General features: G+C 34.3%; 1 protein-coding gene across 1 annotated transcript in view; it reads left to right on the top strand.

Moving 5' to 3' along the window:
- METTL8 (methyltransferase 8, methylcytidine) overlaps nucleotides 1-15,452 on the top strand; it is a 75,294-nt gene that overhangs the window by 38,342 nt on the left and 21,500 nt on the right. Inside the window, 1 exon segment of the mRNA XM_045558922.1 lies at nucleotides 11,390-11,481. Coding sequence (XP_045414878.1) covers nucleotides 11,390-11,481 — 92 coding nt within the window.

Consider the following 15,452-nt stretch of genomic DNA (forward strand, 5'->3'; position numbering starts at 1 on the left):
AAAAGATTCATAATCACAATATATAAAAAGCTCTCAAAGTTCAAAAATAATAAAGCCACCCAGTAAAAATGAACAAAAAATTTTAGGAGACACTTAACCACAGAAGGTACACAGATGGTAAATAAGCACATGAAAAGATGCTCAACATCATGAGTCATAAGGAAAGGGCAAATTAAAGTCACAATGAGATAGTAATACCACTACATACCTATTAGAATAGCTGAAATTCAAAATACTGAGCATACCAAGGGTTGGCAAGGATGTGGCTGAACTGGAACTTTCGTACACTGCTGGTGGGAATATAAAATGGTATAAGCACTTTGGAATGTGACTTGGCAGGTTCTTAAAAAGTTAAACATATACCTGCTATTGATACATACAAAATGGATGAATTTCAAAATAATTATGAAATTACTGACAGAATTCTTTAATAAATTATTAATAATAAAATAAATATTTATTAGTATTCTTTCACTCAGTGAAAGAAGCTAGGAATAAAGAATACATAGTATACTTTCTTGTAGTGTGCTAGGAAATGCAAACCAATCTATAGACACAGAAGGCAGGTCAGTGGTTGCTGGTCAGTGGGGAGGCGGGTGAGAAGGGGAGCCATGGGAGGAAGGAGTTACAAGGGGCACAAGGAAACTTCTGAAGGTGATGGATATGTTCATTATGTTGATTGTAGTAATAGTTTCACAAGTACTACATGTATCAAAACTTACCAAATTGTACACTTTGAATATGTGAAGTTTACTGTTTGTCAGGTACACTTTAATAAAACCGTGAAAAACTATTGTTATATCCATACATTGGAAAATAATGTAGCAGTTAATAAAAATGAGAGATCTTTACTAATATTAAGAGATGGCTGTAGGCCGGGCACGGTGGCTCACACCTGTAATCCTAGCACTCTGGGAGGCCGAGGCGGGTGGATCGCTCGAGGTCAGGAGTTCGAGACCAGCCTGAGCAAGAGCGAGACCCCGTCTCTACTAAAAATAGAAAGAAATTATATGGCCAACTAAAAATCTATATAGAAAAAATTAGCCAGGCATGGTGGCGCATGCCTGTAGTCCCAGCTACTCGGGAGGCTGAGGCAGGAGGATTGCTTAAGCCCAGGAGTTTGAGGTTGCTGTGAGCTAGGCTGATGCCACGGCACTCATTCTAGCCTGGGCAACAAAGCGAGACTCTGTCTCAAAAAAAAAAAAAAAAAAAGAGATGGCTGTGATACATTGTTAAATGAAGAGAGTAAGTTGCAGAAAAGTATCTCCAGTGTGACATTTTTGTTAAGGAATTTTTATACCTGTGTTACATGTAGATATACATCTTAGTTTTTATATATAGAGAGAAAAGTCTGGATAGGCCCACATTATCCTGATAGTGATGTTCATCTCAGGCATGGGAATGGGCATGAGAGGTGGGGTAGAGATGAAAAGATGAAACTTTATATTTTGTATGTATTGGTTTTGTTTGAATTTTAGTTAATAAAAAAAGAATGTCTCCCCCTACACACCTGTTCCTGCCTTACTATCTACCTGATGATAAATTCTGTATTTTTTAATACCAATTACAATTTCTTACATCAATTATAATTTTGAGTTCTACCAAATCTTCCTCCTCTTGTGTCCCCAGTTCGCAGCCCAGTGCCTGATAGATATAGGTTCACAATAAATGTTTAATAAGGGAGGTGGGTATCAGTTTCTTCCAGCAGCTGTGACCTCCATTCCATTGTATGCAGAAGTGGGAAGGCATTGGTTCTTTCTGTGTTTGTGTCTTCTGTTAGTCACTCATTCCTAAGAAACTAATTTACTAATAACAATAATCAACTGAAATATTCATTATGGCCAAAAAGAGAAGTGAGCATCCAGGAATAAGAAATATAAATTAGCATCAATAGTAGAAAAGATGATTTAATTGAAGTTAGTTCAATTATTTGCTGATATGCCTATAATAGCTATATTTCATCTGTTCTGAGACTCACATTTTTCCACCAATTAACATCTCTGGAATTATGACACTTCTTACAATTGATGACATCTTAAAATTGTAGTTGGAAGTATTTTTTCTTTCTTACTGGTACAGAAAATAATGGCATCTTGGATTTGATGAAAGAAGATAATTATATTTTTAGAGTACTTAATTTTAATTCATATACTATTCTGAGAACTATTACTCTTATTTTACTAATACAAAAACTAAGAGACAGAAGATCTAAATGATTTTCTACTTTGATACATCAAGGTTAACATAGAGTATTTGTTATCTTATTAGAAAAGCATTATTTGCTATATGGATAAATGGGCAATGGACATAAAAGTTGATCCACACGGAAGTACATATAAGCATATGAGAAAATATTCAACAGTAAAATAAATACAAATTAAAACAATAAGGTAGCCTTTTAGAGCTATTAAATTAGCACAAAAAATAGAAAGCAAGAAAGAAAAGAAACTTAGGATAACATCCAATCCAGATAGCATTGTAAATTAATATAATTTTGTTTGGCTATCTTTTTGTTTATTCTTTTATTTATCTCATCTGTTCTTTTCCCCTCTGTTCCTTTTGTCCTGCCTTCTTTTGGATGAATTGATTACTTTTTTTTGTATTCTATTTTATTTTCTGTACTAGCTGTTTATCTCTACATCTTTGCATTACTTTTTAGGAGTTATTCTAGCACAATGGTTTCAAACATTTTGGTCTCAAGACCCTTTTACCCTCTTAAATTATTGAGGACCCCAAAGACCTCTTATGGATGTGGATTATGCCTGTTGATATTTTCTATATTGGAAAACTGAGACATTAAAAATATTTATTATTTATTTATTATTTCAAAACAATAATAAACCCATTACATGTTAACATAAATTACATATTTTAATGAAAATATATGTTCCAGAAAATGTAATGCAAAGAGTGGCATTGTTTGAAATGTTTGCAAGTCTTGTTAATGTCTACCTTAATGCAAGAAGCTGAATTCTTCTATATGCTTCTGTATTCAATTTTTGTGATGTGTTGTTTAGGCTGAATTATTTGAAAAAAATTTGGCCTCATACAGATATATGCTTGCAAAGGTGAGGAGTTTTTAATAGCCTTTTCAGATAATTGTGGATGTTTTTCTTGATATTACACTAAAACTCAATAGTGGTAGTTTTTAAGTTGCAATATGCAATATGAAACCATACCAATGAACTTTTTATATTCTTCCACATTATAATATATTGGGGCACCCTGTACTTTGGATGGATCCTTTACTTATGCATCATTTTATAACATGATTCATGGATAATTTGGAAAAGATTGGTTACCTGTTTTATGTAGTTTTTCCAAAGGTTGACACATTTCATTATACAATATTTAAAAATCACTTTTGTTAATACCACCACCAGTCTCATCAGGAAAGTTTTTACTAGGGAGCTATCAAACTGTCGGTGGTAGATACAAGTTTTCTAAAATTTTAATTTTTGCTTGAAAGCACAAAATTTATCTTTGGCAACAAATATTATCATTTGTTTTTCTTGAAGTGGCTCATTTTGTTTACTTTTGAGAAAATATATGCCAAATACCCGAGCCTGAATAACTATAGTTTTATCTACAGTTGCTCTGTCAAGTTAAAATAGCATTCCATGAAAAAAGCCGCTAGTTCAGTTCACCACTCCTATTGTACAAGTGCTTTTCCTCAAGTCACTCATCATACTTCATTGTGGAGCAGAAGTGTTTTATGCATGCTTTCCATCTTGTCACACAGAATATTAAAAAGATCTGTACCTAAGCATCAATATTTTATAAAATTAATAATTTTTACTGTTTCTTCAACCAGTGAAAATTTTTTAAAAATTTATTTTTATTTTTTGCAAAAATTGGTATATTATTTACCACTCATGGATGGTGTTAGAGAATACAATGACTACTAATTCATTTTGGTGTCATTGCCTTGTTTTATACTAAGGCAGTTATAAGTTTACCCATCATTGTTTTTATACCATCGGTGCAAATGTCAACATAGTGAAAGAGCAAAATACAATATTATGAGAATAGTTTTGACTTAGTGGACCACCTAAAAGGGTGGACCACAGTTTGAGAACCACAGTTCTAGAGATTATAATATGCTTCCTCAACTTAATACAGTCTACTTAGAATTAATATTGTACCATCTAAAGTAAAATGTAAGAATCTTAAGACAATATGATTCTACTTATCATCCCTCTAATGTTTGTGCTATTGTTGTTATATAGTTCACCTCTATATATAAGTGGTATAATCATTGTTACTGTTTTTGCTATATGTAGTTATCTGGGTTTTTTTTAAGAAATTTAAAAAAAGAGAAAAATTGTCTTTTATACTTATTCACATATTTGTCACTTCTGGTCTCTTTATTCCACCCTATAGATCTAAGACTCCATCTGCTACCATTTTCCTCCAACCTGAAGATCTTTAACATTTCTTGTAGTGCAAGTTCTGCCAGTAACAAATTCCCTTAAATTTTGTTTATCTGAAGTTATCTCTACTTAAAAATTTTGAAAGATTTTTTCACTGCGTATAGAATTCTAGGTTGACTGATTTTTTTCCCCAGCACTTTAAAGATGTCATTGCTTTGTCCTTTTGGCCTCCATTATCATTGTTTCTGATGAAAAATCAGCTGTAGTATATATTTCTTCCCCTATATATAATAGGTACTTTTAAAATTTCTCCTTATCTTTTGTTTTTAGCAGTTTTCTCTATATTTATGTTGCCTGGGGTTTACTGTACCTCCTGGATCTGTTGGGTGTTTCTTCTTTTTATAAAATCAAATTTGGGGGCTGAGAGGAGGATCGCGTGAGCCCAGGAGTTCAAGACTGGCCTGGGCAACATAGCAAGACCCTGTCTCTACAAAAAATAACTTTTAAAAAAATTAGCTGGGAGTGGTGGCACATGCCTGTAGTCCTAGCTACTTGGGAGGCTGAGGCAGGAGGATTGTTTGAGCCTATGAGTTCAAGGTTACAGTGAGCTATGATTGGCCACTGCACTCCAGCCTGGGCAATGGAGCAAGACCCCGTCTCTTAAAAGAAAAAAAAATTGGGGGGAAAATTTTAGCCAGTATTTCTTTAGGTTTTTTTCTTTTCTTTTCTTTTCTTATTCATTTCTCTCTTTTCTCCGTTTCTGGGACTTCAATTTATTTGTTTGTTAGACCAAGTGGTTATTATCACATAGGTTACTGATACTCATACTTTTTTTCTTTTTTCTCTCTATTCTTCGATTTAGATGATTTCTACACCTGTGTTTAAGTTTACTGACCTTTTCTCTGCAGTGTCCATCAGCTGTTAAGTCTACTCAGTGAATTCTTTATTTCAGATATTGTAAATGGGTTTGTTCTAGAATTTCCTTTTCTAAAAAATAGTTTCCATTCTTTGGCTGAAATTCCTCCCATCTATTCTTTCGTTCTGTTCATCTTTTCCTTTAAATCTTTAAGCATATTTTTACAAGCTATTTTAAAGTCCTTGTGTACTTATTTCAGTATTTGGTTTTCTCAAAGTCTATTGATATTGACTGCCTTTTCTCTTGATTCACATATCTAATAGTTTTTGTTTGTATGGTAGACATTACAGATGATATCTTATATGGAGTCCAGATTATGTTGTCTTCCTTTAAAGACGGTGAGTTTTTTTCTGGCAAGGGGTTAAATTACTGCCAGATCTTGCTTGCGTCAGGTTTGATTTTAGGTGTTGTTAGGATGGAACTATTTTAATATCATTCTGAGTCCAGTATGGTTTTTATTCCTATGGCATGGCATTTCTACAGTCTTAACTGGATGTCTGAGGTATTCAGAGAGATCTCTCTATTCTGGCTTAGCCAGAACTCTAGTATCTCCAAGCATTGCATTACCTGTCTCCAGGCAGTTCTCTTTTCTCCACCACCATCCCCAGAATCCTTTCTCTCTACTAGGCCCTGTGGAGTCTTTCCCTGTGGATGAGCAGCCAGCACTAGCTGAAAACCCTGGGACAACTCTTGTAGACTTCAGGGGCCCTCCCCTCTGTCCAGCTCCATCTTTTTCAATATCCTGCTGCATGAACCCTCGCCACCTCAGCAACTCTGAACTCTGATCTCTACATTCTCAACTCACAGAACTGCCCCTTAGTGAGACAACCACCCTCTGCTTGGGTTCCACCTCTCTGTACCACAGTCTAAAATGTGTCCCTAGACAGAATGACCGAGTGGATATGGGGACTCACCTTTTGTGTTTCTCTTAAGGATCATAGTTCTGCACTATCTGAAGTGTAGTCCAGTATCTGAAAATAGTTGTTTCAAATACCTTATCCAGTTTCATAAATGTGTGTAGTAGGAGGGTAAATTTATTACCAGATATTCTGTCATTGCCTAAATCACAAGTCCTATGCAGTAGTTTTAAGTCATAATTATGATGAAGATTTTGTAGCTATGTAGAAAAATGTGTGTGTGTAACTATGTAATAAATATGATTTTGCTATAGAATTAAGAATTATTGAAATAGTTTTAGGCTGAAACTAATGAACTCTTTCTTCCTTTAACCTAAGAATAAATATTTTATTTTTAATTCCTGAGTCACCTAATACATTATCAAATTTGTCTTTAAATTGTGTTCTATCAATAAACTGAGACCTTTACATACATGGTAAATAACAAAGATAGGAAAACAGTCTATACACATAGTTTATACTGGGTGCTTTGGCTTACATCTGATTATTTAAAAATTATAATAGGAAGCAGCACCACATTCAGCAGAATTTTCTATAGGTAGGATCGTTAAAAACTGTAGTACCCAAGGTAATCAATTGGGATGTGTATGTTTGTGTTTTAACTTTTCCAAACTAAACCAAATGCACACTAATTTAGATTGTTACTACCATCAACTTAAAAGCTAAAGCAAGAACTCATCATTCAATTGTACTATAGATATAGAAGGAATAGGAAATATATATGTAAAATATGTATCCCAACTGAAATTATAGGATTGATGACTACCACAAAATCATAAGACTAATTCTACTAGTTATATTGTGAAAATTTGTCTTACTCAAAAATCTCATTTTTATTTTTGACTTTTCTTTTTCTCAAATTCAAATTTTTATGAAAAGTATTGAGCATATTTTATATTTTCTGCTCATTTCTTTTTTACTGTTTTTCTTTTTTAAGAAAATATAACTTCCTTTTTATTATAATGATTGCTAATTTTTTTCCCAAGAAGAGTGATGTAAAATTTTTAATGATCATTGTTATATGTCTTAAATATACAGTATGGATCTTATGTAAATATAATTTTAAAAAATTATCTTTAGTTGAAGCAGCTTTATAATATTAAGGAAATTTTAATACAATTTTGTCTTAATCCTAGTATTCTAATATACTTGTTTTCATTTCACCATTTAGAATCTTCACTCAAGGTATAGATAATTTTAAATAGTTGTAATATAGTACATATACAATTTTGGGATCTGCTTTTTTAATCTTATGCTATTTTATAAACACTTTTCCATATGGTTACATAATAGTCATATTTATTATCTTAAATGTCCACATTATATTCCTTTGAGTTACCATAGTTTTTTCATTGCCCTATCACTGAAGCTGTTTCTAATTTTTTGCTCTTATGTTTAGTGTTCCAGTGATATCTTTGTACAGATATTAATATTTCTTTGTACAGAACTTCTTTGTTCTTACTTCATTGCAGTAAGTCCCAGAAGTACAATTTATAGGCCAGACCTATAAACAATTATTTTCCTTTGGTTTTTGTGTTGTTAAATACCTGATTATTTTCAGTTTGTTTATTAGTTATTTATCTCTATGTTTAAATTCTTTTCTAGTTGTATGTATTACTTATGAAAAGTTGAATGATTCTTATTGCTGTCTGTTGGGTTTTGGTATCCATGAATCAGACTCCTCTGAAATAAGAACTGCCATAATGCAGCAGGGCAGGAGGAAGTCCCCATAAACACAAGAGGGACATTTTATAGGTTCTGTAGGGATTCTGTAACTGTACAGTGAAAAAAATCTGTTCTGCAGGAGCTTAGGGCATAATATTCCTCTCACTTAGCAGTGAAGAAAATGAAGCAACGTAAAGAACAATGTAAGGAAGGTAGAACAATTTAAGAAATAACAATCTATTAAATACTTAAAAAGTAGCAACTTTAAACTAACAGTTTAAAAGAAATGCTTAAAGCAGAAGACCGCATATACTCTCATTGTCTCACAGCTTGATTCTTTATAGGGAAGTAGGTTGTTCTATTTTCTTTCCTATATGTTGTAGGAATTTATATATAAGAAATTCACCCCCAGTCTTAGTAATACTATTTTTTCAATAAATGAATGACTTGTTGCCTTTAATGTTGTAACTGTCATGTAATAGTATTCAACATAGTATATTTACATACACAAAATATAAAGTATAGCTGCTTATTAAAATAAGCCAAAACAAAAATCTATTCTAATCTCATTTATTAAAGCAAGTGACAGAGCTGCTTAATGATTATTTGGGTTGTAAATGATTGGGTTTTATTTAGAAACTGGCAGTTAAACTTTTATCTGTAAGACTGATTTTTACATTTTCATTCTCTTTTCCTGGAGACTCCAGTATAGCAGTTTTGATCCTTTTTTAAAAAAAAAAAAAGTTTCTCAACTTTCAGAGGGTGTATTTATAGCCAGGTCACTGGAATATACCCTCTCATATCTGCTTGCATAGACATTAATAAAATTAGTACCAAGCTTATCATCGTTCCTCCCAAAGTAACTCCTTATTTTGTCATTATCCCCCCTTTCCTAGATCTCAATTTTGTAAGACCTTGGAATCATTCATGACTCTTACTCTTCTCCTCCAATATCTAGTTAATCTCTAGGTCATAACTATAATTTTTTCAGTGTCCACGCTTCGTTTCTGTTTTTTACTGTTACCACTTTAGTCCTGAGACTCATTACTCCTAGACCACTGCAGCAACTGGTCTCCCTCCCTCCAGTCCTGCCCATCGTGTGTCTTGCCCACTACTTAACTGTTCAGCCCCACATTTAAGATCCTTTGAAATGTGACCATTACCCAGCTCCTAACTTCATCTGCATTATCCCAAGAGCTCTAGTCAAAATCGTTTTTTTAATTGTCTCCTGTACATGCTGTCCATATTGCCAGCTTCTTAAGTGACGTGAGGAATTGCTCCACGGCTTTTCCCCCTAACCTGAGCCTAAACCACCTTCCTCTAAGCCTTCCTATTTGTCCCAGCTAGCATTAATTGGCTACACTCCCATTCATCAGGTGATAACCATGCATGCTCCATTGTATTATCATTTACTCTCCATCTATCTACCTGTATTAGGAGATTATAAACCCATGATGGGCAAGGATTAAGTTTTAAATCTCCCAGTGACCCCCACTGCCTTGGTAGACAGTAATAGACTAATGGTTTAGAAGATGGACTTTGAAGTGACACAAACCTAGGTTTGAATTCTGGTTCTGCCACTTCCTAGCCATGTGACCTTGAGTAAGTTACTAAATTTCTGTTAGTTAATATGCAAAGGGAACATGATTATAACCCCCTCACAGTGTTTCTGAAAGGAATGGTGATATGGCACCTCTTGTATTTTCCTGGATAGAGCTGGAACCCATTCTACTAAGTGAAGTATCCCAAGAATGGAAAAACAAGTACCACATGTACTCACCATCAAATTGGTTTCACTGATCATCACCTAAGAGCACATTTAGGAATATCGTTAATCGGGTGTGGGGCAGAGGTGGGGGGGAGGGGATGGGTGTATACATACATAATGAGTGTGATGCACACCACCTAGGGGATTGACACGCTTGAAGCTCTGATTCGGGGGGAGGAGGGGGGGCAAGGGCAATGTACATAACCTAAACTTTTGTACCCCATAATATGCTGAAATAAAAAAAATTAAAAAAAAGTAATCTTAACATTCTGGGAGGCCGAGTGGGAGGATCACTTGAGGTCAGGAGTTCGAGACCAGCCTGAGCAAGAGCAAGACCTTGTTTCTACAAAAAATAGAAAAATTAGCCTGGTGTGGTGATGTGCACCTATAGTCCCAGCTACTCAGGAGACTGAGGCTGGAGGATGGCTTGAGGTCAGGAATTTGAGGTTGCAATGAGCTGTGATGATGCTACTGCACACTACCCAGGGCGACAGAGCAAGACTCCATCTCCAAAAATATATATATATGTAATAATAAATGGTGGTAATTATTATTATTATAGTAATTATTATCATGCTAATTGCTCTGTTAATGTTTATCAGTCACCATAATGATATACCTCCAAGAATTTTATAATTTACCTCTTCTCATCATGCAGGTGTCTACAAATACCATATATTATAATAGTGTTAGGGGCTTTTTTTATAATTAGCAGTAGCTTATATGTATCTTGAATACAGGGTATATATAATAATTTTTGTTGTTGTAGAGAAAAATGGTTTATTCCAGGAAATTGCTCCACTTACTTATAGTCTAACATATTGCAAAAAGAGAAATGCAAACTTTGTAAAAATAAAACAAACCAAAAAAATCACCCTTTTTTGTATACAGTTGTTGCTTCTATTCCAAGAAAGACATTTTTGCAGTAGAAAATAATATGTTCTCATATAGGGAGAATAAATTCTGAAACTAAAAATACTTACAGAAAGTGCCAGATCTCAAAAAGGTGACCCTTTTATATGCTATACCAATTACTCTATCATTTAAATGTAAATGAATCCATTTACAGAAATTAAGGTAGCTAATAAGAAAAACAAATCCAAATAGTTACTTTAGGCCTGATGCAGTGGCCATGCCTGTAATCCTACCACTCTGGGAGGCCCAGGTAGGAGGACCCCTTGAGCTCAGGAGTTCGAGAACAGACTGAACAAGAGCAAGACCTTGTCTCTATTCAAAAATTTTAAAAAGTAAATAAATTTTTTAAAAAACAGTTACTGTAAAAATTGCAAGATGAGTACAAAATATTTTAAAACTTGCTTCTCTTTGACAGCAGATTATTAGAATATAAGTGTTATAAAAGGAGCATTAAAAAAACTATTAAAGAATGCCCTGTTCATAAATTAAGAAAAAGGCAAATAAATATGGCCTTAGAGTAAAAAAAGCAAACCATACCAGCACCCAAATAATCATGCACCAGGGTGTTTTGAGGACATTACTTCAGCAGCCATTTCCCAAAGGTGGCTGGGGCTTGCAGTACAACCAGATTTGAACAGAAGAACCGTAGGAGTTCCAGGATTGTACCCACACCATCAGTAGGAACATCTGTCACAAAATGTATTCATTCAACATGCAGTTAGTGTGTATCATTTGTCTTTGACTAATCTGGAATGAAAGATGTGGTCTCGTGTCACCTCTTTTTTGCCGCCTTCATTGATAAAGCATGTTTTACAACCTTTTAAATTTTTAATAGGGATCACATGCAGTGGTCTAAAGAAGAAGAAGAAGCAGCCAGAAAAACAGTAAAAGAAAATTCAGCTGTGCGAGTCCTTCTGGAAGAGCAAGGTAGCCAACTGTGTGTTGTAGCTCCTGGAGCCAGGCTTCTCTGTTTGGCCTTCCACTGATTCAGTTTATACTTTACTCACTTTTCCTCCTCCTTGTGTCATTGCTTCTGGGAGTTCTTAGCTTCTACCTATGCCAATCCACTTGTTCCATTTGGTACAATTCCCAGTTCTCCCAGTGTAGTGGGACCAAAGCTAATGAAATATGTATTCACCCTATAATCGGTCTTTGAGTAGTCATATTATTGCTTTTTCTGGGAGATCCACACATGGGCAGCATTTTAAACAAGATATGAAAACATAACTTTAAACTTTTCTTCTTGCTATGCTGCTTTTAGTATGTTATTGTGCATTTTGGTTGCTAGGAATTTTGAACAAATTCATCAACTTTGAAGAAGGTAAAGTCATATCAAAATGTTGCTGGTCTTTTAAGATAAAGATAGAGTTTCAATAAGAATTGAAGGTACTTTTCTTGGAGACCTTTATATGTAGAGTATAATTTAGGTAAGGCCTTACCAACCTTTCATAAACGGCTATTAAAAAATTGGCCTTTGCTACTACAAAATAACAGAAATTATTGATTCCATATTTTGATTATTGTGAATAGTGCTACAATAAACAGGGAGTTCAGATATCTCTTTGGTATATTGATTTCTTTTCTTTTGGATATATACCCAGTAGTGGGATAACTGGATTATATGGTAGTTCTATTTTCAGTTTTTTGAGGGATCACCATACTGTTTTCCAGAGTGACTGTACAAATTTACATTCCCTCCAACAGTGTACAAGGGTTTCCCTTTCTCCACATCCTCATCAACATCTGTTATTCCCTGTCCTTTTCATAAAAGTCATTTTAACTGGGGTGAGATGATATCTCACTGTGGTTTTAATTTGCATTTCTCTGATGATTAGTGGCATTGAACATTTTTTCATATACTTCTTGGCCATTTGTATGACCTCTTTTGAGAAATGTCTATTCAGATCTTTTGCCCATTTCTAAATCAGATTGTTTGGTTTTTTGCAATTGAGTTTTGACCTCCTTACATATTCTGGTTGTTAATCCCTTGTCAGATGGATAGTTTACAAATATTTTCTCCCAGTCTGTGGGTTGTCTCTTCACTTTGTTGATTGTTTCCTTTGCTGTGCAGAAGCTTTTTTGCTTGATGTAATTCCATTTGTCTATTTTTGCTTTTGTGGCCTGTGCTTTTGAGGTCTTACACAAAAAATCTGCCCAGACCAGTGTCCTGGAGCATTTCCCCAATGTTTTCTTCTAGTTAGAAGTCTTAGATTTAACTCTTCATTTTTATTTGACTTTTGTATATAATGAGAGATAGGAGTCTAGTTTCATCTTTCTGCATGTGGTTGCACCATTTATTGAAGAGACTGTCCTTTCCCCATTGTATGGTCTTGGCACCGCAGTTGAAAATAAGTTGGCCATAAATGTGTAGATTTGTAGCTGGGTTCTGTGCTGTGTTCCATTGGTGGATGTGTCTGTTTTTATGCCAGTGCCATGCTTATTTGGTTACTACAGCTTTGTATTAATAGTATATTTTGAAGTCAGGTAGTGTGATACCTCCAGCTTTGTTTTTTTTTTTGCTCCATAACTTTGGCTATTCAGGGTCTTTTCTAGTTCCATATAAATTTTAGGATTGTTTTTTCTGTTTCTGTGAAGAATAACATTAGTATTTTGATAGGGATTGCATTGGATCTGCAAATTGGTTTGGGTAGTTTTACCATTTGACAGCATTGATTCTTCTGATCCATGAGCATAGCATATCTTTCCATTTTTTTGTCCTCTTCAGTTTCTTTCATCAGTGTTTTATAGTTTTCCTTGCATAGATTTTTCACTCCTTTGATTAAATTGATTCCTAGGTATTTTATATTCTTTGTAGCTATTGTAAATGGGATTACTTTCTTGATTTCTTTTTCAGATTGTTTGCTATTAGCATATATAAATGCTGCTGATTTTTGTATGTTGATTTTGTATCCTGCAACTTTGCTGAATTTATTTATCAGTTCTAACAGTTTTTTTGGTGGGATCTTTAGGTTTTTCTAAGTATGAGATCATGCCATCTGTGAACAAAGCTAATAATTTGACTTCTTCCTTTCCAATTTGGATGCCCTTTATTTCTTTTGCCTAATTGCTCTAGCCAGGACTTTCAGGATTACGTTTAATGAAAGTGGTGAAAGTGGGCTTCCTTATCTTGTTTCATATGGATGAATGAATAAAGAAAATGTGGTACATATACACAATGGAATTATTATTCAACCATTAAAAGGAATGAAACTCTGTCATTTGTAGCAACATAGATGGAACTGGAGGTTATTATGAAATAAGCCAGGGATAGAAAGACAAATTTTACATGTTCTCACTCATATACGGGAGCTAAAAAAGTGGATCTCATGAAGATAAAGGGCAGATTGGTGGTCACCAGAGGCTGGGGGGTGTAGGAGAAAGGGAAGACTATAGTTTACAATAATCTTTTGTACAGTTTAAAATAGCTAGAAGAAAACAATTTGAATGTTTCTAGCATAAAGAAAGAACAAATATTTAAGGCGATGGATATCCCAATTACACTGATTTGATCTTTACAAATTATATGAATATATTAAATTATCCTGAAAATATGTACATCTATTATGGATCAATAAAAATAAATTGGTTAATTAATTTTCTAAGAAAACCAAAATGACAAGATGTTGATGAGGATCTGGAGAAATTGGAGACCTTTGTACACTCTTAGTGGGATTGTAAAATGGTGCAGCCACTATGCAAAACAGTATGAAGGTTCCTCAAAAAATTAAAAATAGAACTACCATATGATCTAGCAATCCCACTTCTGAGTTATATGCAAAAGAATTGAAAGCAGGATGTAAAAGAGATATTGGCACACCCATATTTATAGCAGCACCATTCACAATAGGCGAAAAGTAGAAGCAACCCAGATATTCATCATTGATTGAATAGGTAAATGAAATGTACATAAAATGGAATATTATTCAGCCTTAAAAAGAAAGAAATCCTGTCACATACTACAACATGGATGAACCTTGAGGACATTATGCTAAGTGAAATAAGCCAATCACAAAAAGATAAATACTTTATGATTCCACTTATATGAGATATCTAAAGTAGTCAAATTCATAAATACAGAAAATAAAATGGTGGTTGTTAAGGGCTGAGGGGAGGGAAGGAAGGGAGTTGTTGTTTAAAGGATATAGAGTTACATAGTTTGGCAAGATGAAAACATTCTGGAGATCTGTTTCATACAATGTGAATATATTTAACACTATTGAACTATACATGTAAAAATGGTTAAGATGTTAAATTTTACATTTTTTTTCTTTTCTTTTTTTTTTTTTTTTTTTTTGAGACAGAGTCTCACTCTGTTGCCTGGGCTAGAGTGAGTGCCGTGGCGTCAGCCTAGCTCACAGCAACCTCAAACTCCTGGGCTCAAGCAATCCTCCTGCCTCAGCATCCCGAGTAGCTGGGACTATAGGCATGTACCACCATGCCCGGCTAATTTTTTCTGTATATGTATATGTGTATATATGTCTTTAGCTGTCCGTATAATTTCTTTTCTATTTTTAGTAGAGATGGGATCTCGCTCTTGCTCAGGCTGGTCTTGAACTCCTGAGCTCAAACAATCCGCCCACCTCAGCCTCCCAGAGTGCTAGGATTACAGGCGTGAGCCACCGCGCCCGGCCTAAATTTTACATTATTTTTTATCACAATAAAACAAGGACACTAAAAAAAAAAAAAAAAAAAGGATTGGCCTATGCCCTTCTCAGCACATAGCTGGGAACCCACAGACACTTTGCCCAAATCCTACACTCTCTATATAGGATTTTTCACTTGATTTTTCTTAAAATGATTTCTCCTTTAGAACATATTGGTTCTTTTTTCCTTCTTGTTTAAAATAGTTTAAGTAACAGATAGACACAGAAATGTATGCAACTCCAAGTGAATTCTCA

Source organism: Lemur catta, chromosome 8, assembly GCF_020740605.2.
Source record: "Lemur catta isolate mLemCat1 chromosome 8, mLemCat1.pri, whole genome shotgun sequence".
Lineage (NCBI taxonomy): Eukaryota > Metazoa > Chordata > Mammalia > Primates > Lemuridae > Lemur > Lemur catta.